The sequence below is a fragment of the Protomyctophum bolini genome (genome assembly GCF_963924005.1).
Source record: "Protomyctophum bolini genome assembly, chromosome: 7".
Classification (NCBI taxonomy): Eukaryota; Metazoa; Chordata; class Actinopteri; order Myctophiformes; family Myctophidae; genus Protomyctophum; species Protomyctophum bolini.
In genome coordinates, this window is record NC_137868.1 from 1985153 (window position 1) to 2008683 (window position 23531).

At 45.0% G+C, this 23531-nt stretch overlaps 1 protein-coding gene and 1 pseudogene across 2 annotated transcripts; both read right to left on the reverse strand.

Annotated features, from left to right (window-relative positions):
• Positions 1 to 7326: 7326 nt before the first annotated feature.
• LOC308317886 (uncharacterized protein) lies at positions 7327 to 22433 on the reverse strand (the record flags this gene model as incomplete). The annotated part of the gene is made up of 3 exons (XM_080767235.1): positions 21915 to 22433; positions 9057 to 9210; positions 7327 to 7351 (listed from the first exon to the last, which is right to left on the reverse strand). Exons 1-3 carry the CDS (start codon positions 22213 to 22215, stop codon positions 7327 to 7329), a joined length of 480 nt encoding a protein of 159 aa, XP_080623361.1. The 5' UTR covers positions 22216 to 22433.
• On the reverse strand, positions 14997 to 15608 carry LOC308317887 (thioredoxin reductase-like selenoprotein T; annotated as a pseudogene). Its single transcript has one exon. The product of its transcript is annotated as a thioredoxin reductase-like selenoprotein T (transcript).
• Positions 22434 to 23531: the final 1098 nt, after the last annotated feature.

Consider the following 23531-nt stretch of genomic DNA (forward strand, 5'->3'; position numbering starts at 1 on the left):
GCCACCGAGTGGCGCGCTACGAGCTTGTAGGTCTGCTATTTTTTTAAATCGAAGAACGACTGACATTTTTAGAATCTGATCTCAGGTCAGAATGGGTTAATCGGACCAGTGTGTGTCCAGTGGAAACCTCGTATGAATCTGATCTCAGGTCAGAATGGGTTAATTCACTTCCACTGTCCATCACAGGCGTGATATAGTCCACATTGGATGGAACGACACTGCTCGCTATCATGAAAAGCAAGGCATAAACATTAAAAAACAAACAAGCAGTGATGCAATATACAGTGAGGACATGAATAACTTTAAAATGCTTTAAAAATGTCTACAGAGGCTGCCTGTCGAAGGTACAGTGGGAGTTTGTTCCATGCCGACGGCCCGTAGAAGCAAAAAGCTGCTTCCCCGTATTTTGTTGTTGCCATTTTTTTAGGCAAAGCGAGCAGGCCAGCAGTGGAAGACCTTAGGGCTTAGGGGGCGGTTTAGGTTTGGGACATATTTAGGCAGGCAGTCATGTAGGTAGGAAGGTGCGAGACCATTGAGAGCTTTATAGACAAGTACAATCATTTTAAAATCAATCCTAAAAACAACCGGAAGCCAGTGCAGTGAAGCCAAAACTGGAGTAATATGTTCTCTCATCTTAGTTCTATTTAAAACTCTGGCTGCTGCATTTTGGACAAGTTGTAAATCTGTCAGTTGTTTTCTTTTAGGCAGTCCAGAAAAAAGTGCATTGCAGTAAATCAAGCCGAGAAAAGGCGTGGCAGCGTCAGTTCACATCATCCACTCGTCAGCTTGTTGGCACACAACAGAACTGACGAGAGGCGTCTATTCAGCCAATTTATACACACAGTTAATAGGCACTTCCTGTTCAGCATCTCAGTCCTTCAGAATAAAAGGTTTCATATTATACACAATATAGATCATATCTCAACATAGACCCATAATTATGTCATTTGACCTTTGTAATTACAAAATATCTTTTGTTTCAACCTATTGATATTAACACAAAGTATATTCTGAAAGACAGATCTGACTCTCAAAAAAAAAAAGTCCTTTATCCAGGAGCCATTGCGTGCCTTATCCCAATTATGTTTTTTGTTAACCCATTCTGAACGGGAACTCATTTTGGTGTTAGCATCATGCTATGCTTTAGCTATTGAAAAATAGCAGATCTACAAGCTCGTAGCGCGCCACCGAGTGGCGCGCTACGAGCTTGTAGGTCTGCCATTTTTTGAAAAATCGAAGAACGACTGACATTTTTAGAATCTGATCTCAGGTCAGAATGGGGTTAATCAGACCCTCCCTGTGTATGGTCAGATTACTAACTCCTCCCTCTGTATGGTCAGATTACTAACTCCTCACTGTATGGTCAGATTACTAACTCCTTTCCGTATGGTCAGATTACTAACTCCTCACTGTATGGTCAGATTACTAACTCCTCCTCTCTGTATGGTCAGATTACTAACTCCACTCTGTATGGTCAGATTACTAACTCCTCCTCTCTGTATGGTCAGATTACTAACTCCTCTCTGTATGGTCAGATTACTAACTCCTCTCTGTATGGTCAGATTACTAACTCCTCTGTATGGTCAGATTACTAACTCCTCCCTCTGTATGGTCAGATTACTAACTCCTCTCTGTATGGTCAGATTACTAACTCCTCTCTGTATGGTCAGATTACTAACTCCTCTCTGTATGGTCAGATTACTAACTCCCCTCTGTATGGTCAGATTACTAACTCCTCCTCTCTGTATGGTCAGATTACTAACTCCCCTCTGTATGGTCAGATTACTAACTCCTCCTCTCTGTCTGGTCAGATTACTAACTCCTCTCTGTATGGTCAGATTACTAACTCCTCTCTGTATGGTCAGATTACTAACTCCTCTCTGTATGGTCAGATTACTAACTCCTCTCTGTATGGTCAGATTACTAACTCCTCCTCTCTGTATGGTCAGATTACTAACTCCTCCTCTCTGTATGGTCAGATTACTAACTCCTCTCTGTATGGTCAGATTACTAACTCCTCTCTGTATGGTCAGATTACTAACTCCTCTCTGTATGGTCAGATTACTAACTCCTCTCTGTATGGTCAGATTACTAACTCCTCCTCTCTGTATGGTCAGATTACTAACTCCTCCCTCTGTCTGGTCAGGTTACTAACTCCTCTCTGTATGGTCAGATTACTAACTCCTCTCTGTATGGTCAGATTACTAACTCCCCTCTGTATGGTCAGATTACTAACTCCTCTCTGTATGGTCAGGTTACTAACTCCACTCTGTATGGTCAGATTACTAACTCCTCACTCTGTATGGTCAGAATACTAACTCCTCCCTCTGTATGGTCAGATTACTAACTCCCCTCTGTATGGTCAGATTACTAACTCCTCCCTCTGTATGGTCAGATTACTAACTCCTCTCTGTATGGTCAGATTACTAACTCCTCTCTGTATGGTCAGATTACTAACTCCCCTCTGTATGGTCAGATTACTAACTCCACTCTGTATGGTCAGATTACTAACTCCTCTCTGTATGGTCAGATTACTAACTCCCCTCTGTATGGTCAGATTACTAACTCCCCTCTGTATGGTCAGATTACTAACTCCTCTCTGTATGGTCAGATTACTAACTCCTCTCTGTATGGTCAGATTACTAACTCCCCTCTGTATGGTCAGATTACTAACTCCCCTCTGTATGGTCAGATTACTAACTCCTCCCTCTGTATGGTCAGATTACTAACTCCTCTCTGTATGGTCAGATTACTAACTCCTCTCTGTATGGTCAGATTACTAACTCCTCCTCTCTGTATGGTCAGATTACTAACTCCTCCCCTCTGTATGGTCAGATTACTAACTCCTCTCTGTATGGTCAGATTACTAACTCCTCTCTGTATGGTCAGATTACTAACTCCTCTCTGTATGGTCAGATTACTAACTCCTCTCTGTATGGTCAGATTACTAACTCCTCTCTGTATGGTCAGATTACTAACTCCTCTCTGTATGGTCAGATTACTAACTCCCCTCTGTATGGTCAGATTACTAACTCCTCTCTGTATGGTCAGGTTACTAACTCCACTCTGTATGGTCAGATTACTAACTCCTCACTCTGTATGGTCAGAATACTAACTCCTCCCTCTGTATGGTCAGATTACTAACTCCCCTCTGTATGGTCAGATTACTAACTCCTCCCTCTGTATGGTCAGATTACTAACTCCTCTCTGTATGGTCAGATTACTAACTCCTCTCTGTATGGTCAGATTACTAACTCCCCTCTGTATGGTCAGATTACTAACTCCTCTCTGTATGGTCAGATTACTAACTCCCCTCTGTATGGTCAGATTACTAACTCCTCTCTGTATGGTCAGATTACTAACTCCTCTCTGTATGGTCAGATTACTAACTCCTCTCTGTATGGTCAGATTACTAACTCCTCACTGTATGGTCAGATTACTAACTCCTCTGTATGGTCAGAATACTAACTCCTCCCTCTGTATGGTCAGGTTACTAACTCCTCTCTGTATGGTCAGATTACTAACTCCTCTCTGTATGGTCAGATTACTAACTCCTCTCTGTATGGTCAGATTACTAACTCCTCTCTGTATGGTCAGATTACTAACTCCTCCTCTCTGTATGGTCAGATTACTAACTCCTCCTCTCTGTATGGTCAGATTACTAACTCCTCCTCTGTATGGTCAGATTACTAACTCCTCTCAGTATGGTCAGATTACTAACTCCTCTCTGTATGGTCAGATTACTAACTCCTCTGTCTGGTCAGATTACTAACTCCTCCCTCTGTATGGTCAGATTACTAACTCCTCTCTGTATGGTCAGATTACTAACTCCTCTCAGTATGGTCAGATTACTAACTCCTCTCTGTATGGTCAGATTACTAACTCCTCTCTGTATGGTCAGATTACTAACTCCTCTCTGTATGGTCAGATTACTAACTCCTCCCTCTGTCTGGTCAGATTACTAACTCCACTCTGTATGGTCAGATTACTAACTCCTCCCTCTGTATGGTCAGATTACTAACTCCTCTCTGTATGGTCAGATTACTAACTCCTCCCTCTGTATGGTCAGATTACTAACTCCTCTCTGTATGGTCAGATTACTAACTCCTCTCTGTATGGTCAGATTACTAACTCCTCACTGTATGGTCAGATTACTAACTCCTCTGTATGGTCAGATTACTAACTCCTCCCTCTGTCTGGTCAGGTTACTAACTCCTCTCTGTATGGTCAGATTACTAACTCCTCTCTGTATGGTCAGATTACTAACTCCTCTCTGTCTGGTCAGATTACTAACTCCTCTCTGTATGGTCAGATTACTAACTCCTCTCTGTATGGTCAGATTACTAACTCCTCTCTGTATGGTCAGATTACTAACTCCACTCTGTATGGTCAGATTACTAACTCCTCTCTGTATGGTCAGATTACTAACTCCTCTCTGTATGGTCAGATTACTAACTCCTCTCTGTATGGTCAGATTACTAACTCCTCCTCTCTGTATGGTCAGATTACTAACTCCTCCTCTCTGTATGGTCAGATTACTAACTCCTCCTCTCTGTATGGTCAGATTACTAACTCCTCTCTGTATGGTCAGATTATTAACTCCGGCGGCCAATCAGGGTTGATCTCCCTGTAATCCCCTCCAAGCACAGACAGACACAAGTGGTTTCATCTCCTCTCTGTATGGCCAGATTACTAACTCCTCCCTCAGACAGACACACATGGTTTCCTCATACTGATTTAATCCAGACAACAGTCTTGTCAAAACTTGACTATTGTAACTCCCTCCTTACTGGCCTACCAGCATGTGCACTTAAGCCTCTCCAGCTGATCCAAAATGCCGCAGCTCGCTTGGTCTTCAACCAGCCAAAATTCTCACATGTCTCCCCCCTGCTCCGCTCCCTCCACTGGCTCCCGGTCGCTGCCCGCACAGAATACAAAACTCTGATGCTGGCATTCAAAGCAACCAAAGGTATGGCTCCCCCATATCTTGCAAGTATGATTGAACCCTACAAACCCTCCTGCGCACTCAGATCAGCTAACGCAGGGAAGCTGGAAGTACCCTCACTAAAAACGCCAGGACAACGCTCCACACGTCCCAAACTCTTCTCCCTTCTGGCTCAAAAACTGTGGAATGCACTTCCCATGGCAGTCAGAACTGCAGCATCACTCCCAATCTTCCGCCGTAGTCTGAAAACCCACCTTTTCAGACTCCATCATGGCCCATAGCACTTACTCTACCCTAGATAGCACTTCTGTAGACTTAGATAGCATTTGAAACAGACTTATAGCATGTTATGTAGACAGCACTAGAATTGCATTGTATATAGTCATAGCACGCCATAGTACATATGTATAGCATAGTAGTATATATGTAAAGTTTATACGTATAAATTTCATTATATAGATATTCCACTGTTACTTTCTTAGCTTACGCATGTTTCATGATGAATGTTTTTATGTGATGTATTCCCATGCTTTTGTTCTTGCTTAATGTAAGTCGCTCTGGATTAAGAGCGTCTGCTAAATGCCTAAATTGTAAATTGTAAATTTATTTAAAGGCTTCTTCAATCCTCCATGAAAACTATAAAAAAATCAAATTAAACTGTTTATTTTTAAATGGTCATGTTGATCACATTTGTCACACATTTGTAGCTAATTCGAAAGTTAAGAAAATAAAAGACAAGACGGGGGCTTATCACATATTGATCCAAAATCTTTTTGACCTGCAGCTAAAGGGTCTTTCCCTCTGCATGAGTCATCAGACGCAGCTAAAGGGTCTTTCCCTCTGCATGAGTCATCAGACGCAGCTAAAGGGTCTTTCCCTCTGGCATGAGTCATCAGATGCAGCTAAAGGGTCTTTCCCTCTGCATGAGTCATCAGACGCAGCTAAAGGGTCTTTCCCTCTGGCATGAGTCATCAGACGCAGCTAAAGGGTCTTTCCCTCTGCATGAGTCATCAGATGCAGCTAAAGGGTCTTTCCCTCTGGCATGAGTCATCAGATGCAGCTAAAGGGTCTTTCCCTCTGGCATGAGTCATCAGATGCAGCTAAAGGGTCTTTCCCTCTGGCATGAGTCATCAGACGCAGTAAAGTTCTGTTCGGCTGTATGAGTCTCCATGTGCCTCTTGAGAACATGACCTTGAGTGTATCTTTTATCACAAACTGTGCAAGGATAGGGTTTCTCCCCAGTATGAGTCCTCATGTGTGTTTTCAGATGGCCCGAGTGATTACAACCTTTGCCACAAACCATACATGTATAAAGCTTTTCCCCCGTGTGAATCATCGCGTGTACTTTTAGATTATTTGTTTGGCAAAAGCCTTCACCACAAACCGTACAAATATAGGGCTTTTCCCCTGTGTGGATCATCATGTGTGTTTTTAGGTGACCCAAGCGACTACAGCGTTTGCCACAGACTGTACACATAAAGGGCTTTTCCCCTGTGTGGATCATTGTGTGTTTATCTAGAGTCCCCTTGTGACTAAAACATTTGTCACAGATTGTACACCTGAAGGGTTTTAACCCTGTATGAATCTTTTTGTGTTGTTTAAGATTTGCCCTCAGATTAAATACTTTGCCACACTCTATACAAGCGAACACTCTCGTCTGTTCGTGCCTCTTCTGTTTCTCCCCTGCATGAAGCATGGGGTGTTTTATCAGTGCGTGTTTCTTTAGACCGGCCTTTTGACTAAAGCCTTTGTCACACAATGTACACGGAAAGGGTTTTAACCATGTATGGATCTTTGTGTGTTGCTCCAGATCTGCTTCCTGGTTGAACATTTTGCCGCACTCTGTACAAGTAAACATGTTCTCCTCTGCGTGAGATGTTTTCAGGACGTCCTGGGACAACTCGGCGGCCAATGCAAATCTTTGTCCTTGCACAAGTTGTGTCTTGTGTGATGTCGGCGTGTTCGAATCCGACGGACCTTCCCCGGTCTTCTCCCACTCGTCACTGTCTTCAGTGTCGGATCCAGAGCGGTGTGAGGAGAGGACCTGGTCGTCACTAGTTGCTCGTGATGCTCTGCAGTCCTCTACATCGGCTTGTGTTTTCATGTGTTGAGTGGAGGTGCCCGCTACAGGCTCTGTCTCTCTGTTTCCATCATCACATTCACTTTTCACTGCTAGCAGTGTAAACGTTGACCCATCAGCCTCCTCTGGCCTTGAAAGTAGTTCCTCCTGTTCCTCTTTAATCTGTGGATGCTCTGGTTCCTCTTGTTCTTCTTTAATCTGTGGATGCTCTGGTTCCTCCTGTTCTTCTTTAATCTGTGGATGCTCTGGTTCCTCCTGCACCGGACTGGACCTCCTCTGCTGCTGTTCAAGGGGAACATCTTTATACGCTGGGAGGTGCAGGGACTCTAGACGGAAGAGAACACGAGAGGAATTCATGAAATGTTTGAACTTTACTTTTGGTACTTTAGGTATATTTTACAATTTCAATTATACAATTTAGGCATTTATCAGATGATCAAAGTCGTACAATTAGACCCGGCCGGGGATCGAAACCTGCTGTTTCTGTAACGATAATATAGTAGCACAAAGGACCTGTAGCAATGACTTTTAAAACAACACAATTACTCCAATGATAATGAACACAGACACTGTTTATTTGAAATGGTCATGTTGATATCACATTTATCACACATTTGTAGCTAATTTGAGAGTTAAGAAAAGACAAGACAGGGGGAGTTATCACATATATTATCACATATATTCTTTTTGACCTGCAGCTAAAGGGTCTTTCCCTCTGCATGAGTCATCAGATGCACCTTCAGATCGTCACTTCGACTGAAGCTTTGATCACAAACGGTACAAGTACAGTTTTGTTCGGCTGTATGAGTCTCCATGTGCTTCTTCAGACTATTACCTTGAGTGTATCTTTTATCACAAACTGTGCAAGGATAGGGTTTCTCCCCAGTATGAGTCCTCATGTGTGTTTTCAGATGGCCCGAGTGATTACAACCTTTGCCACAAACGATACATGTATAAAGCTTTTCCCCCGTATGAATCATCGCGTGTACTTTTAGATTATTTGTTTGGCAAAAGCCTTCACCACAAACCGTACAAATATAGGGCTTTTCCCCTGTGTGGATCATCATGTGTGTTTTTAGGTGACCCAAGCGACTACAGCGTTTGCCACAGACTGTACACATAAAGGGCTTTTCCCCCGTGTGGATCATTGTGTGTTTATCTAGAGTCCCCTTGTGACTAAAACATTTGTCACAGATTGTACACCTGAAGGGTTTTAACCCTGTATGAGTCTTTTTGTGTTGTTTAAGATTTGCCCTCAGATTAAATACTTTGCCACACTCTATACAAGCGAACACTCTCGTCTGTTCGTGCCTCTTCTGTTCCTCCCCTGCATGAAGCATGGGGTGTTTTATCAGTGCGTGTTTCTTTAGACCGGCCTTTTGACTAAAGCCTTTGTCACACAATGTACACGGAAAGGGTTTTAACCCTCTATGGATCTTTGTGTGTTGCTCCAGATCTGCTTCCTGGTTGAACATTTTGCCGCACTCTGTACAAGTAAACATGTTCTCCTCTGCGTGAGATGTTTTCAGGACGTCCTGGGACAACTCGGCGGCCAATGCAAATCTTTGTCCTTGCACAAGTTGTGTCTTGTGTGATGTCGGCGTGTTCGAATCTGACGGACCTTCCCCGGTCTTCTCCCACTCGTCACTGTCTTCAGTGTCGGATCCAGAGCGGTGTGAGGAGAGGACCTGGTCGTCACTAGTTGCTCGTGATGCTCTGCAGTCCTCTACATCGGCTTGTGTTTTCATGTGTTGAGTGGAGGTGCCCGCTGCAGGCTCTGTCTCTCTGTTTCCATCATCACATTCACTTTTCACTGCTAGCAGTGTAAACGTTGACCCATCAGCCTCCTCTGGCCTTGAAAGTAGTTCCTCCTGTTCCTCTTTAATCTGTGGATGCTCTGGTTCCTCTTGTTCTTCTTTAATCTGTGGATGCTCTGGTTCCTCTTTAATCTGTGGATGCTCTGGTTCCTCCTGTTCCTCTTTAATCTGTGGATGCTGTGGTTCCTCCTGTTCATCTTTAATCTGTGGATGCTCTGGTTCCTCTTGTTCTTCTTTAATCTGTGGATGCTCTGGTTCCTCCTGTTCTTCTTTAATCTGTGGATGCTCTGGTTCCTCCTGCACCGGACTGGACCTCCTCTGCTGCTGTTCAAGGGGAACATCTTTATACGCTGGGAGGTGCAGGGACTCTAGACGGAAGAGAACACAAGAGGAATTCATGAAATGTTTGAACTTTACTTTTGGTACTTTAAGTATATTTTACAATTTCAATTATACAATTTAGGCATTTATCAGATGCTCAAAGTCGTACAATTAGACCCGGCCGGGGATCGAAACCTGCTGTTTCTGTAACGATAATATAGTAGCACAAAGGACCTGTAGCAATGACTTTTAAAACAACACAATTACTCCAATGATAATGAACACAGACACTGTTTATTTGAAAGGGTCATGTTTATCACACATTTGTAGCTAATTTGAGAGTTAAGAAAAGACAAGACAGGGGGAGTTATCACATATATTATCACATATATTCTTTTTGACCTGCAGCTAAAGGGTCTTTCCCTCTGCATGAGTCATCAGATGCACCTTCAGATCGTCACTTCGACTGAAGCTTTGATCACAAACGGTACAAGTACAGTTTTGTTCGGCTGTATGAGTCTCCATGTGCCTCTTCAGACCATTACCTTGAGTGAATCTTTTATCACAAACTGTGCAAGGATAGGGTTTCTCCCCAGTATGAGTCCTCATGTGTGTTTTCAGATGGCCTGAGTGATTAAAACCTTTGCCACAAAACATACATGTGTAAAGCTTTTCCCCCGTATGAATAGTCATGTGCCTCTTCAGAGCATTACCTTGAGTGTATCTTTTATCACAAACTGTGCAAGGATAGGGTTTCTCCCCAGTATGAGTCCTCATGTGTGTTTTCAGATGGCCCGAGTGATTACAATCTTTGCCACAAACCATACATGTATAAAGCTTTTCCCCTGTGTGAATCGTCATGTGTAATTTTAGATTATTTTTTGGGCCAAAGGCTTTACCACAAACCGTACAAATATAGGGCTTTTCCCCTGTGTGGATCATCATGTGTGTTTTCAGCTGACCCAAGGAACTACAGCGTTTACCACAGACTGTACACATAAAGGGCTTTTCCCCTGTGTGGATCATTGTGTGTTTATCTAGAGTCCCCTTGTGACTAAAACATTTGTCACAGATTGTACACCTAAAGGGTTTTAACCCTGTATGAGTCTTTTTGTGTTTCTCCAGATCTGCTTCCTGGTTGAACATTTTGCCGCACTCTGTACAAGTAAACATGTTCTCCTCTGCGTGAGATGTTTTCAGGACGTCCTGGGACAACTCGGCGGCCAATGCAAATCTTTGTCCTTGCACAAGTTGTGTCTTGTGTGATGTCGGCGTGTTCGAATCTGACGGACCTTCCCCGGTCTTCTCCCACTCGTCACTGTCTTCAGTGTCGGATCCAGAGCGGTGTGAGGAGAGGACCTGGTCGTCACTAGTTGCTCGTGATGCTCTGCAGTCCTCTACATCGGCTTGTGTTTTCAAGTGTTGAGTGGAGGTGCCGGCTACAGACTCTGTCTCTCTGTTTCCATCATCACATTCACTTTTCACTGCTAGCAGTGTAAACGTTGACCCTTCAGCCTCCTCTGGCCTTGAAAGTAGTTCCGTAGACAACGCCCTGGTAACGTCTGTCCCAACAGCCAGGAATCTTGGTGTTGTCCTGGACAGTCAGCTCTCGTTCAAAGCTCACATCACAGCTGTCACTCGATCCTGTAGGTTCACACTCTATAACATACGACGAATTAGACCGTTCCTCACCCAGGAATCAGCCCAGCTTCTAATCCAGACAACAGTCTTGTCAAAACTTGACTATTGTAACTCCCTCCTTACTGGCCTACCAGCATGTGCACTTAAGCCTCTCCAGCTGATCCAAAATGCCGCAGCTCGCTTGGTCTTCAACCAGCCAAAATTCTCACATGTCTCCCCCCTGCTTCGCTCCCTCCACTGGCTCCCGGTCGCTGCCCGCACAGAATACAAAACTCTGATGCTGGCATTCAAAGCAACCAAAGGTATGGCTCCCCCATATCTTGCAAGTATGATTGAACCCTACAAACCCTCCCGCGCACTCAGATCAGCTAACGCAGGGAAGCTGGAAGTACCCTCACTAAAAACGCCGGGACAACGCTCCACACGTCCCAAACTCTTCTCCCTTCTGGCTCCAAAACTGTGGAATGCACTTCCCATGGCAGTCAGAACTGCAGCATCACTCCCAATCTTCCGCCGTAGTCTGAAAACCCACCTTTTCAGACTCCATCATGGCCCATAGCACTTACTCTACCCTAGATAGCACTTCTGTAGACTTAGATAGCATTTGAAACAGACTTATAGCATGTTATGTAGACAGCACTAGAATTGCATTGTATATAGTCATAGCACGCCATAGTACATATGTATAGCATAGTAGTATATATGTAAAGTTTATACGTATAAATTTCATTATATAGATATTCCACTGTTACTTTCTTAGCTTACGCATGTTTCATGATGAATGTTTTTATGTGATGTATTCCCATGCTTTTGTTCTTGCTTAATGTAAGTCGCTCTGGATTAAGAGCGTCTGCTAAATGCCTAAATTGTAAATTGTAAATTGTTCCTCTTTAATCTGTGGATGCTCTGGTTCCTCCTGGACGGGACTGGACCTACTTTGCTGCTGTTCAAGGGGAACATCTCTATTCGCTGGAAGGTGCAGGGACTCTAGACGGAAGAGAACACGAGAGGAATTCATGAAATGTTTGAACTTTACTTTAGGTACTTTAACTATATTTTACAATTTAGGCATTTATCAGACCCTCTTAAAGTCAAAGTTGTACGATTGGTCACACACGTTACTGCAGTGAAATGTGTTCTCCGCACTCGACCCATCTCTTGGAGCGCTGAGCGTGTGCTGTTGATTTGACTCCCAATCCAACCCATTGATGCTGAGTGCCAAGCAGGGAGGCATTGGGTCTCATTTTTACAGTCTTTGGTATGTGACCCGGCCGGGGAATCAAACCCCCGACCTCCCAGTCTCAGGGCGGACACTCTAACCACAAGGCTGGTCTGGTCAATCCAGCAACTTAAGCAAGAACAAAAACATGGCGATACATCATTTACAAAAAAAATAGTTATCATGAATCATACATAAGCTAAGAACGTAAGGGTGGAATATCTTATATAATGAAACTATCCATATTATACTGTATAGTGCTATGTCTACATAAAATGATATCTAAGTGACATAAGTTGAGCCTTAATTTGCGGCAAGTGCTACGGGCCATGATGGAGTCTGAAGAGGCGGGTTCTCAGACGACGGCGGAAGTTTGGGAGTGAGTCTGCAGTTCTGCCTGCGATGGGAAGTTCATTCCATTCCATTTTGATGCCAATACTTTTGTACTTTTACCCGAGTGCATTTTGTACTATTTTGGACTTCTGCTTATATAACGGAGCGTTATAAATACTTTACAGTATTTATACTTTCAAGACCACACTTGTGTGAAGTGAGCGGCGCTCATCATACATCATCATACCGTACACCAGTGGTTCCCAAACGTTTTCATGTCAAGGACCTCCAAATTGATGCTCGTTAGCCCGCGGACCCCCATTTGAAGAGATATACCATGAGGGACCCCCATAAGAGAATATTTGTATGGCTCGCCTCTCGCAGTGATTCTCAACCCGTTTAATTTCAAGGACCCCCGGTTTGACATGCATTAGTGAAGGACCCCCATTCAATGGCATTTATATCAATGGGACCCTCTGGGATATTGCTAAAAAATCTATGTTAATTTAATACTGTACAAATGGAACCTACAAATGGACCCGTTGGTGTCCATTTGAGTTACAAGCCCATCAGGGTCCATTTGGACTATCATTTAGCTTTGGGAACCACTGATGTACACATCACATGCCGTGCTCAGCCAATCAGCTGAGCACACCACTCAAAAATGTGAGTACTTTTCCAGAGCTGTGTGTATTAGATGGCGGTTTCTCCTGATGGCGCTCGGCACCAGCATCGTCTTTTTAAGTCTTTTTTTTTAAATATTGTTATTGATTCAGAATGGAATGGTCACGCTGATATCCACCGTCTAGCAGCGTCCCTGTTGCTAGGCAACACGTGGCTCGGCCTAGGTGCCCCAACCAAGATGGCCGCTTCCATAGACACCTAGGTAACCCTGACCAAGATGGCCGCTGCCATAGACTCCTAGGTAACCCTGACCAAGATGGCCGCTGCCATAGACACCTAGGTAACCCTGACCAAGATGGCCGCTGCCATAGACTCCTAGATGCCCTGACCAAGATGGCCGCTGCCATAGACTCCTAGGTAACCCTGACCAAGATGGCCGCTGCCATAGACTCCTATGTAACCCTGACCAAGATGGCCGCTGCCATAGACTCCTAGATGCCCTGACCAAGAAGGCCGCTGCCATAGACTCCTCGGTGGCCTGACCAAGATGGCCGCTGACATAGACTCCTATGTAACCCTGACCAAGATGGCCGCTGCCATAGACTCCTATGTAACCCTGACCAAGATGGCCGCTGTCATAGACTCCTAGGTAACCCTGACCAAGATGGCCGCTGCCATAGACTCCTAGGTAACCCTGACCAAGATGGCCGCTGCCATAGACTCCTATGTAACCCTGACCAAGATGGCCGCTGCCATAGACTCCTAGGTAACCCTGACCAAGATGGCCGCTGCCATAGACTCCTAGATGCCCTGACCAAGATGGCCGCTGCCATAGACTCCTAGGTAACCCTGACCAAGATGGCCGCTGACATAGACTCCTCGGTGGCCTGACCAAGATGGCCGCTGCCATAGACTCCTATGTAACCCTGACCAAGATGGCCGCTGCCATAGACTCCTAGGTAACCCTGACCAAGATGGTCACTGCCATAGACTCCTATGTAACCCTGACCAAGATGGCCGCTGACATAGACTCCTCGGTGGCCTGACCAAGATGGCCGCTGCCATAGACTCCTATGTAACCCTGACCAAGATGGCCGCTGACATAGACTCCTCGGTGGCCTGACCAAGATGGCCGCTGCCATAGACTCCTATGTAACCCTGACCAAGATGTCTGCTGACATAGACTCCTAGATGCCCTTACCAAGATGGCCGCTGCCATAGACTCCTCGGTGGCCTGACCAAGATGGCCGCTGACATAGACTCCTATGTAACCCTGACCAAGATGGCCGCTGCCATAGACTCCTATGTAACCCTGACCAAGATGGCCGCTGCCATAGACTCCTATGTAACCCTGACCAAGATGGCCGCTGCCATAGACTCCTAGGTAACCCTGACCAAGATGGTCGCTGCCATAGACTCCTGTAATAACAGTGTGATCTTAAGACGCTTTTTCCCCCCTGAATCCTTTCTCAGATTGAGGTGTTTGACCAACGTCCACGTTAGCCGCTCGTTGCTAAAACCATCGCTTCCTCGCTTTTCAAATGACACTCGGCCACATTAGCTTTAGGCGATTTTGCTTCCAGGGTTGTTGTTGTTCGTTGGGAGGGGTTTCAAAATAAAGGACCCTGCTGCATCTGGAGGCAGATCTAAGTTGCAGCGCCTCCAGAGACCTCTATAAATGATCACAGAGGCCTCGGTATGTCTTTCTATCATTCCTCGATTCTGAGCCGTCTGATAGGCTGCGCCAACCACCAATCCGCTCACGGGGAGCAGACGGGGAAAGGGGTTCAGTGTCAGTTGCTCGAGGACATTTCCACTCCCAGCCAGGAGGAGGAGCCGGCGTGGCTCGGGAGGTAAAAGCGAGCGGGGTCGATTGCACCTTCCTACTCCTTAAGGGACCAACGGGTGAGGAGTGATGGGACATCCAGTCTGAGCCAGCAGACTGTAGCTGCCTTCGGCGCAGACCTTCATAAATATCACTTTGCCCTGCAGTCCCCCCGACGGCCTCCGGGGCGCTCAGTGTCGGGTGTAGAGCGCCGCCGCCGTGTTCACGCTCCTCTCGTTCTCCAGGATGTGCACCAGCTGCTGCACGGAGGGCAGGAGGCCCGACCGCAGCTTGGACCACACCGGCACGTCGTCCAGCGTGACCTCGAAGGCTCCCGTGGACAACAGCTGGCCTTCTATCACGTTGCCGAGGAGGAACGCCATGGCGCAGGCGTACATCTTGTTCTCCTGGCCCCAGGCCCAGACCCCGCCTCCCGCGGCGGCGGCGGCGGGGTCCCGCGGGCCGCGGAGGAGGACGAACGGGTCCCTGCCGGCGAGGATCAGGCCGATCAGCAGCAGCTTGCACGCGGACAGGAAGGAGGCGACGTTCTGGTAGACGGGCGGAGGCGGGTAGTTGTCGCCCTCGATGCGGAGGTCCGGGTAGCGCCGGGTCAGGACCTGCGCGTACTCCTCGAACACCCGCCTGTACCCTCAGGAGATGCAGAACTGAAACCTGAGCAGGGGTCCCGCGGTGGTCTCAAATGGCTTCTTCTTCGGCCCGCTGAGTTCAGCCGCTGCCGCGGGGTACGGCAGCAGAGCCCCGAGAAACAGGAGTAAGAACGCTAAGCACCGGTTCACCGCCATTACGTTTCTGTTTGCTTCCTACTCTGCACTGCTTAGGATGAGATTAATGTTATATAATGGAGATCCCCAAGCTCTCGTACGCTGATTGGTTGAAACGCTTTGCCCGTACATGGAGATTTCTGAACTCTCCTGAGCTGATTGGTTTAAACATTTTTGGCCCAAGGAGTGATTTTTGTGCAAAACTAATGCTTGGAATGGATTCAGAATCATGAAACCCCTCTAGTTTGACATGTCACATGCTACTTAAAGTTTTGACATTTGTTACATTTTTGCCTTTTTTTGCCACTGTAGCAAATGTGCACACAGCAGCCAGCTGAAAACTTGATCGATCTGAGTATGAACTCATTGTTTTAAGTGTGGACATGTTCGTACCTAAACTCATTATCTGCTAAGTGTGAACATGTTTGTACCTAAACTCATTATCTGCTAAGTGTGAACATGTTTGTACCTAAACTCATTATCTGCTAAGTGTGTAACATCTGTGCCCAGAGTCACATTGGTTCCATGCATTTTTTGTTTGCTATGCACAATTTTTTCATGTATTTTATGATTTTCTACCAATCCGTTGCGCTATGAAATGTTTCTAGTTATCTGCTGGACTATATGCCACTAAACCAGTTGGATACATGGGTTGCTATGGCAACAGGCAGGGATTGTGAAGCCCCGCCCACAGCTCACCTGGCTGATGGGGTTGATGGGCAATCACAATGTTTGGAGCACCTGGGGGAGTTTGACTCAGGCAGTGCAGAGTGAAGGAGCAGGGAGACAGACAGGCTGCTGCTGTGGGCAAGAGGAATATTTCCCATGTCTTGCCATTCTTTCCCTTTTGGATTATTCCCTTGAATTTGGATTATTCCCTTGAATTTGGATTATACCTCTGGATTTAGAGAACTTCTTCCTTTCCTGGAGTGTGGATATTGGATATTTGACCAGACTTTTCCAAGGAGTTTAACAGTGGCCAGAGGAGACTGGCCACACTCTACTGGTTTGGATTTGCGTTATTTTTAGACACTTGAGTTTAGTTTTGGACACTTTGAGTTTAGTTTGGACAGTGCTACCGTTTGAGTTTTATTTAATTTTGATCTGATTAAGTGAACATTATGTGATAGAGCACTTGATTTTCTTTTGATTTAATAAATCACAGTTTAAGCTTATTTGCCGATTTGTTTAGTGATTCTTATTCTGAACTGACCCACCACCTCCCTCATTTTGCTATAATTGGTTTATTTAATTGTCATTATTGTAATCGTTATAAGTGTGAACATGTTCGTACCTAAACTCATTATCTGCTAAGTGTGAACATGTTCGTACCTAAACTCATTATCTGCTAAGTGTGAACATGTTCGTACCTAAACTCATTATCTGCTAAGTGTGAACATGTTCGTACCTAAACTCATTATCTGCTAAGTGTGAACATGTTCGTACCTAAACTCATTATCTGATAAGTGTGAACATGTTCGTACCTAAACTCATTATCTGCTAAGTGTGAACATGTTCGTACCTAAACTCATTATCTGCTAAGTGTGAACATGTTCGTACCTAAACTCATTATCTGCTAAGTGTGAACATGTTCGTACCTAAACTCATTATCTGCTAAGTGTGAACATGTTCGTACCTAAACTCATTATCTGCTAAGTGTGAACATGTTCGTACTGAAAGCTTTACACCAAATACGCCAAAAAAAAAATCACCTTTTGACCATTGGTTGCCGGTTGCCAATGGTCACCCCCAGCACCAGGATTTTTTGCACACGGCCCCCATTCTATTATTTGCCTCATATCTCTGTAACTGCGAGCGCTGTCCTTGGTGATCGTCATCCACCCGAGGTTCGGATGTGGTACTCTCAGCCACCAGGAGGAGGCGTCCAAAGGCATGTTTAATAATGTTTGTTTAAAGGTATATTCAGCAAAGCCTTTCATCCAATCAGGATAGAGAGCCAAAAACGAAAACTAAGGGTTTTTTTTACCCCCAGGGGTTAACTGGGGACAGGGAGGAACTCCTTATATGGTCAGCACACTCTATAGTAGAGAGGATTATCACAACAAAACAAAACAATAAGTGATATTTGAATTAAGTGAAATCACTGAATATACCTTTAAGCAACGTGTGCTAATGTTTGTTTAAGTCCTCAAAACAAACATTACATTTGTCTTTATGTTAGTTAGTTAGTTTAATTTATTGTCCACGTCTGGAAATTTGTCTTCGGTCTCAACAGTAAAAAAAAACTAAACAGTTACAACAACAACAGCAACAACATTTACACAATTATTTTCTGATGGCAAAAAAGTGCAGGACAAACAGTGGCAGATACATTTTAAAAACAACAAATCTAGCGAGACATGGTATCATTTAGTGCCTTAATTGCATTTGGTATGAAGGAATTAAAAAAGAAAATAGGATTAGCTTGTCTACCAGAGGGAAGCAGGGACAAATGACCCATTGGGCCAGTGGGGCCATGGCCCAGGGGCCCTTGGTTGTCAGGGGCCCTTCAGAGAAACTGGACTGCGCGGTAATATATTTGACGGCCTGAAAAGGGCTCCTGGGGACCTTCATTGGCCATTGATTGAGTTTAATTTTGGTAAAAAAGATGATAAAAACACAGAAAGTCACGAAAATGTGGCGCGCACACGTGCTATGGGGGCCCTGCAAAACGTACCGGCCCAGGGGCCCTCGTGGGGGTTAATCCGTCCCTGGAGGGAAGCAGTTCGAGACAATGTCACCTTTTCTTAAACAAACATTACATTTCTCTTTATCGTCTATGGCGTTTTCTTAAACAAACATCGTTGAAAAACAAACTCTATATAACCTCAAAAACAGGAAAATCATCATAAAAGGAGGTAAAAAAGGGAAAAGAAAAATATACAGTGAGGGGGAAAAGGGAGTGGGGTGGGGGGGACGACGACGACTCAGATTTATTTATTTTTACAGGGGCCAGTTTCGAATTTTTCAAATTGTTTAACTATACCTTCTGCCGCCACCAGGTGGCAGACAAGGGGTTTTAAGGTGGGGAGACTCGGGTTGTAGTATACGGAGGAAGAAGGCGCAGCAAGGCGGCGCCCGAGTTCATCCAGGGGCCTCTGAGGTCGACACGAAAGCGTTTGAGAAGCAGTGCTTCCCACGATGCAGGAGAACCACATTCCATCCCACTGCACGCGATGTTCCTTTTGTACCAAAGACCGACCGCACGACATACCTGCCTGGCGAGGACACGCTTCACATGCCGATGGAGGTGAGAAACACATGTTCCATTGTTAGAACACCCACACACACACACACACACACGGTGACAGACAATTCAATTCAATTCAATTCAACAGGCTTTATTGGCATGAGAAAACATACGTTTACATTGCCAAAGCAAAAAGAACAATGCAACGGTGACAGACACTGGGTTGGGTTACTAACCACAATTAATTGGTGTGTGTGTGTGTGTGTGTGTGTGTGTGTGTGTGTGTGTGTGTGTGTGTGTGTGTGTGTGTGTGTGTGTGTGTGTGTGTGTGTGTGTGTGTGTGTGTGTGTGTGTTTTCTCATGCCAAAAAAGCCCTTTGAATGGAATTGTGTGTGTGTGTGTGTGACTGATTGCAAACAAAGTCAAAGACATGATTAGACCAGCAGTGGTTCCCAAAGTGGGGGTCCGGGGACCCCCAGGGGTCCTTGAGGGAGTTCCAGGGGATCCAGGGACCCCCAGGGGATCCCCAGCTAAATTATATAATTATAGTTTACCCAAACGGGTCCATTTGGTTCCATTTTATACACTCTCAGAATTAAATTAACATTGATTTTACAATATAAATCGGGGGTCCCAGAGATGGAAATGCCATTATAGATGGTTCCGTATAGCCTAATGCAGGTCAAACTTGGGGGTCCTTGAAATTTAACAGGTTCTCTTCTCTTATGAGACACACACACGCACACACGCACACACACACACACACACACACACGCACACGCACGCGCGCGCAATGTTGTTGATGATGATGCGTGCTTGTCAACAACACATCAGAACATGGTGTTCTTTTTTTTTTTTTTTATAATTTTTTTCCCACGATTTTGTAACCCATTTTTCACCCCTGTGTCAATCATCCAATGTGATCCTGGGCTCTACACACCCTCCGCCAACCTAGTCCCCATATATGGGGGACATGGGGAGACCAACCTAGTCCCCATATATGGGGGACATGGGGAGACCAACCTAGTCCCCATATATGGGGGACATGGGGAGACCAACCTAGTCCCCATATATGGGGGACAAGGGGAGACCAACCTAGTCCCCATATATGGGGGACAAGGGGAGACCAACCTAGTCCCCATATATGGGGGACAAGGGGAGACCAACCTAGTCCCCATATATGGGGGACAAGGGGAGAGCAACGGACTTGAACTCATGCTTCCTTCATGCCTGAGTGTCCAAGTTGCTCCTTTACACCTGACAGGGGGGAGTTTCCCTGGTTGGACGTATAGCGCGTGGAAGGAACACGTTATTCCGACCAGTTCCTTTCCCCTCCATCAGAACACCGTGTTCTGATGACTGATGACATTAGTGATGCAGGAACATCATGACACGTTCATCAGTGGGTTGTTATGTATTAAGGTGCATATTGCACATGCCTGAGAGGGCGTGTGTATACACACTACACACTACACTACAGTACACAACTATGTTGCCCTGAGGGGCAAGGTCGCGCCAGGGGCGGCTCCAGGATGAAATGACAAAGGGGGACGACGGATGGAACACCAAGTGTTATTTTATACAGCTATTGCGTTGTTAAATCTCCTCTTCAATGCAAGAACGAATGTTACCTTGAATTGCCGTTGTAGACAGTGTATAGACGCCGGTTTGAATGGCCTTTCTAATGAAATAGTGTGCTTATCAAACTATATGAAACTATATGGCTTATATACATTATACAGCCAGCCATTATCACCTCAAGAAAGACAATGGCAACACATTCCTTCACATCACAAAGAGAAGGAAAAAAAGTGAGTGGTGCGACTCTGTGTGGGGATTCCTGGGGGAGGGAGGGGGGGGGGGGGGTGTGTGTGGGTTCCAGATCCACAGGAACGCACCCAGGGTGTCGGCCTGGTTCCGGCAAGCCGCCCGCGTCCGAAACAGTAGAGAAATGACAGAGTTACCGTGTGGGGGTCCCTCTACTGTAGGCCTACCCTCTACTGTACTGTACCGTACTGTCACTGTACCGTACTGGCACACCCTAAATCATTATATATACAGTTAATACGTGCGTGTGTGTGTTTGTGTGTGTGTTAGATTGTGCACAGGTGGTGAAAAACAACCGTGCTGTTTTCGTGCTCCTACCCAGGCAGGCACCCACCCACCCAGCCAGCCAGCCAGCCAGCCAGCCACACACATAGCTCCGTAAGGGAGTGGTTGCACCACTCAAAAAAACCCAAAAAAACACACACTTTTCATATGAGGGGTCAAAGATGTTGGGTTGAGGGGTAAAATCTTGCCTCAGGCCAGTCCAGTTAGAGTCCAGTTAGGGTCCAGTAATTCTAGTTCCACCCATAACACACCTTCATGTCACCCGAGGTGAACCGGGCTTTTGTGGCCCGCGCTCCATCGCTCTGGAATGCCCTCCCCTTAATTGGCTCCCAGGCAAGCGGAGACAGATACCCGCTTTTAAACATCTTTTAAAAACACACCTGTATGTCAAGTGCTTTTCCAAATCCAGTTTTATATGTATGTGTGTATATATATGTATGTAGGCCTATGTGTGTATGTATATGTGTAATATTTATTTAGTTTGTCCTTGATGTGTGATGTGATTCTCAGATTCTATGCTTTGTTATTTCTGATATTCTTGATGTTGTTTTTTTATTGTTGTTTCTAAACCCGTCTGTAAAGCACTTTGTAACTTTATGTTTGGAAAGGTGCTATAAATAAAATGAATTCATTCATTCATTCAAGTATGTTTATACCGCATCATAGACATGGGATGCATAGCTTTTCTTTTGGTTTAATTTTATGCTCTCAAGAGTTAAATCATTGTTAAACATTTGCATTACTTAATTTACAAGAAGTCTACACGAAGAATTGTTATTTTGATCAACGTTTGTCTGTTATCTCTCCTATACCAACATCAATACAGCATGGAATATATAGTGGACAATATCTTATCCAGCAAAACCAACAAAATATTCTCTACTTTTGGGTGTGAGAGGCTAAATGTCATCAAATGGTGGTGCAGTGACTCAAATGCTGATTAAATAATGGACCTTGACAAGACATGAAAAAAGGTTGCATACCACTAGTGTATTGATTTGTATAACTTTAAAATAACAACACACCTGCTCTCACGTGCAGTTTGCTTCGCGGTAGAATGAGGTCCAGAAGCTTGGCTTGTCTCTCCAGAAGACTCTCCAGGGTCTCCATCTCTCTCTGGAAGAGGCTGCACAGGAGCTCTCCCACCGTACTGAGGCGCTCCAACACAAACACCCTGACATTAGTACAACAAGCGTCACTTTGACGATGGTGTTCCCCCAAACCGCACGCTGTTAAGATCTCCTCTCCCACCGCCCTCATGTGTTCCTGTGTCGACAGCCGTATAGTCTCTATGTCACACAGTTTCACTCGTTCCTGATCAGACATTTTGCCTTTTCTCTCTCCAAACAACTGCTGATTTGTTCCTCTGACTGTTCCCACCGTGCGTAAAACACTTTACAATATGACTGACTGTTCCCACCGTGCGTAAAACACTTCACAATATGACTGACTGTTCCCACAAACACTCCACACTGACTGACTGTTCCCACCGTGCGTAAAACACTTCACAATCTGACTGACCGTTCCCACCGAGCGTAAAACACTTCACAATATGACTGACTGTTCCCACCGTGCGTAAATCACTTCACCATCTGACTGACTGTCAGTCTGTCACGCTGCACGCACTTATGTCAGACTAAAATGGATAGAGCATTGCAGTGGGCGTGGTTTTCCGTCATCCACTGTAAAGTCTTCCGTTCATTTTTTCCCCACCCGTAGAGATTTAAGCCATTACATGTATTTATATCCATTATTTTAAGCATAGAATCAATTGAGCCATGATCCAGGGATCAGGATCCTGGTGATTCGATCACGATTGATTGAGATTTTTATTTCCCAGTATATGCAGAATGGGTATAGCCTACATTTGAAAAGAAAGCAAATATACCAAAGTCAATATACCAAAACTGATTTTAAACACTAAACTTGTTTACAACATATAGGGTCCACCATTTTCAATTCATCAGAACATTTAGAGACGTACAAATATACACTTTTATATTAAAAAAAGAAGACAGAATAACAGGAAATCATCATATAGAGAAAGTCAAAAAGGGAAAAACAAGGGGACTCAGACTTTATTTAAATGAATTATAAAAAAACCTTTGAAGGTGTGAAGAAAGAAAATGAAAACCGCTATTAAACAAAGGGTATTTATTAAGTGTAGTATTATAATATAATTCATTCACGATTCATGATTCACCAGCATCCTGAATGGATTGATTCTAGGCTTAAAATAATTGATATGAATATTGACTAAATAGGGGCATTATTTGAAGCAACATTTTAAAAGACCAAGTCTCTAAAATAAAGAACAAAATAAGAAACGTTTCATCCCCCTTTTAAAAAGGGCAGGATCCATAAATAAGGGCTCGTTCGGAAATAGCGCACTGAGCGCACTGTGCAATGCAAACTAATAGGCGAGTGCGCTCCGGTGCGGTGGTTCCGAACGTACCCGTAGGCAGGAAAAACCCCATAGCCCGTGAGGACGATGCCGCGAGTGCGAACGCTGTTGGTTGGTCCGTTCGGTCGCTCTAGACAACGAACCACCCAATCACAGCCCCGAGTCAGAGCGAGAGCGTGTCTCCGGGCTATGGGAAAAAGGAGTAGGGAAAAAGAGCAGATCTACAGGCTCACAGCGC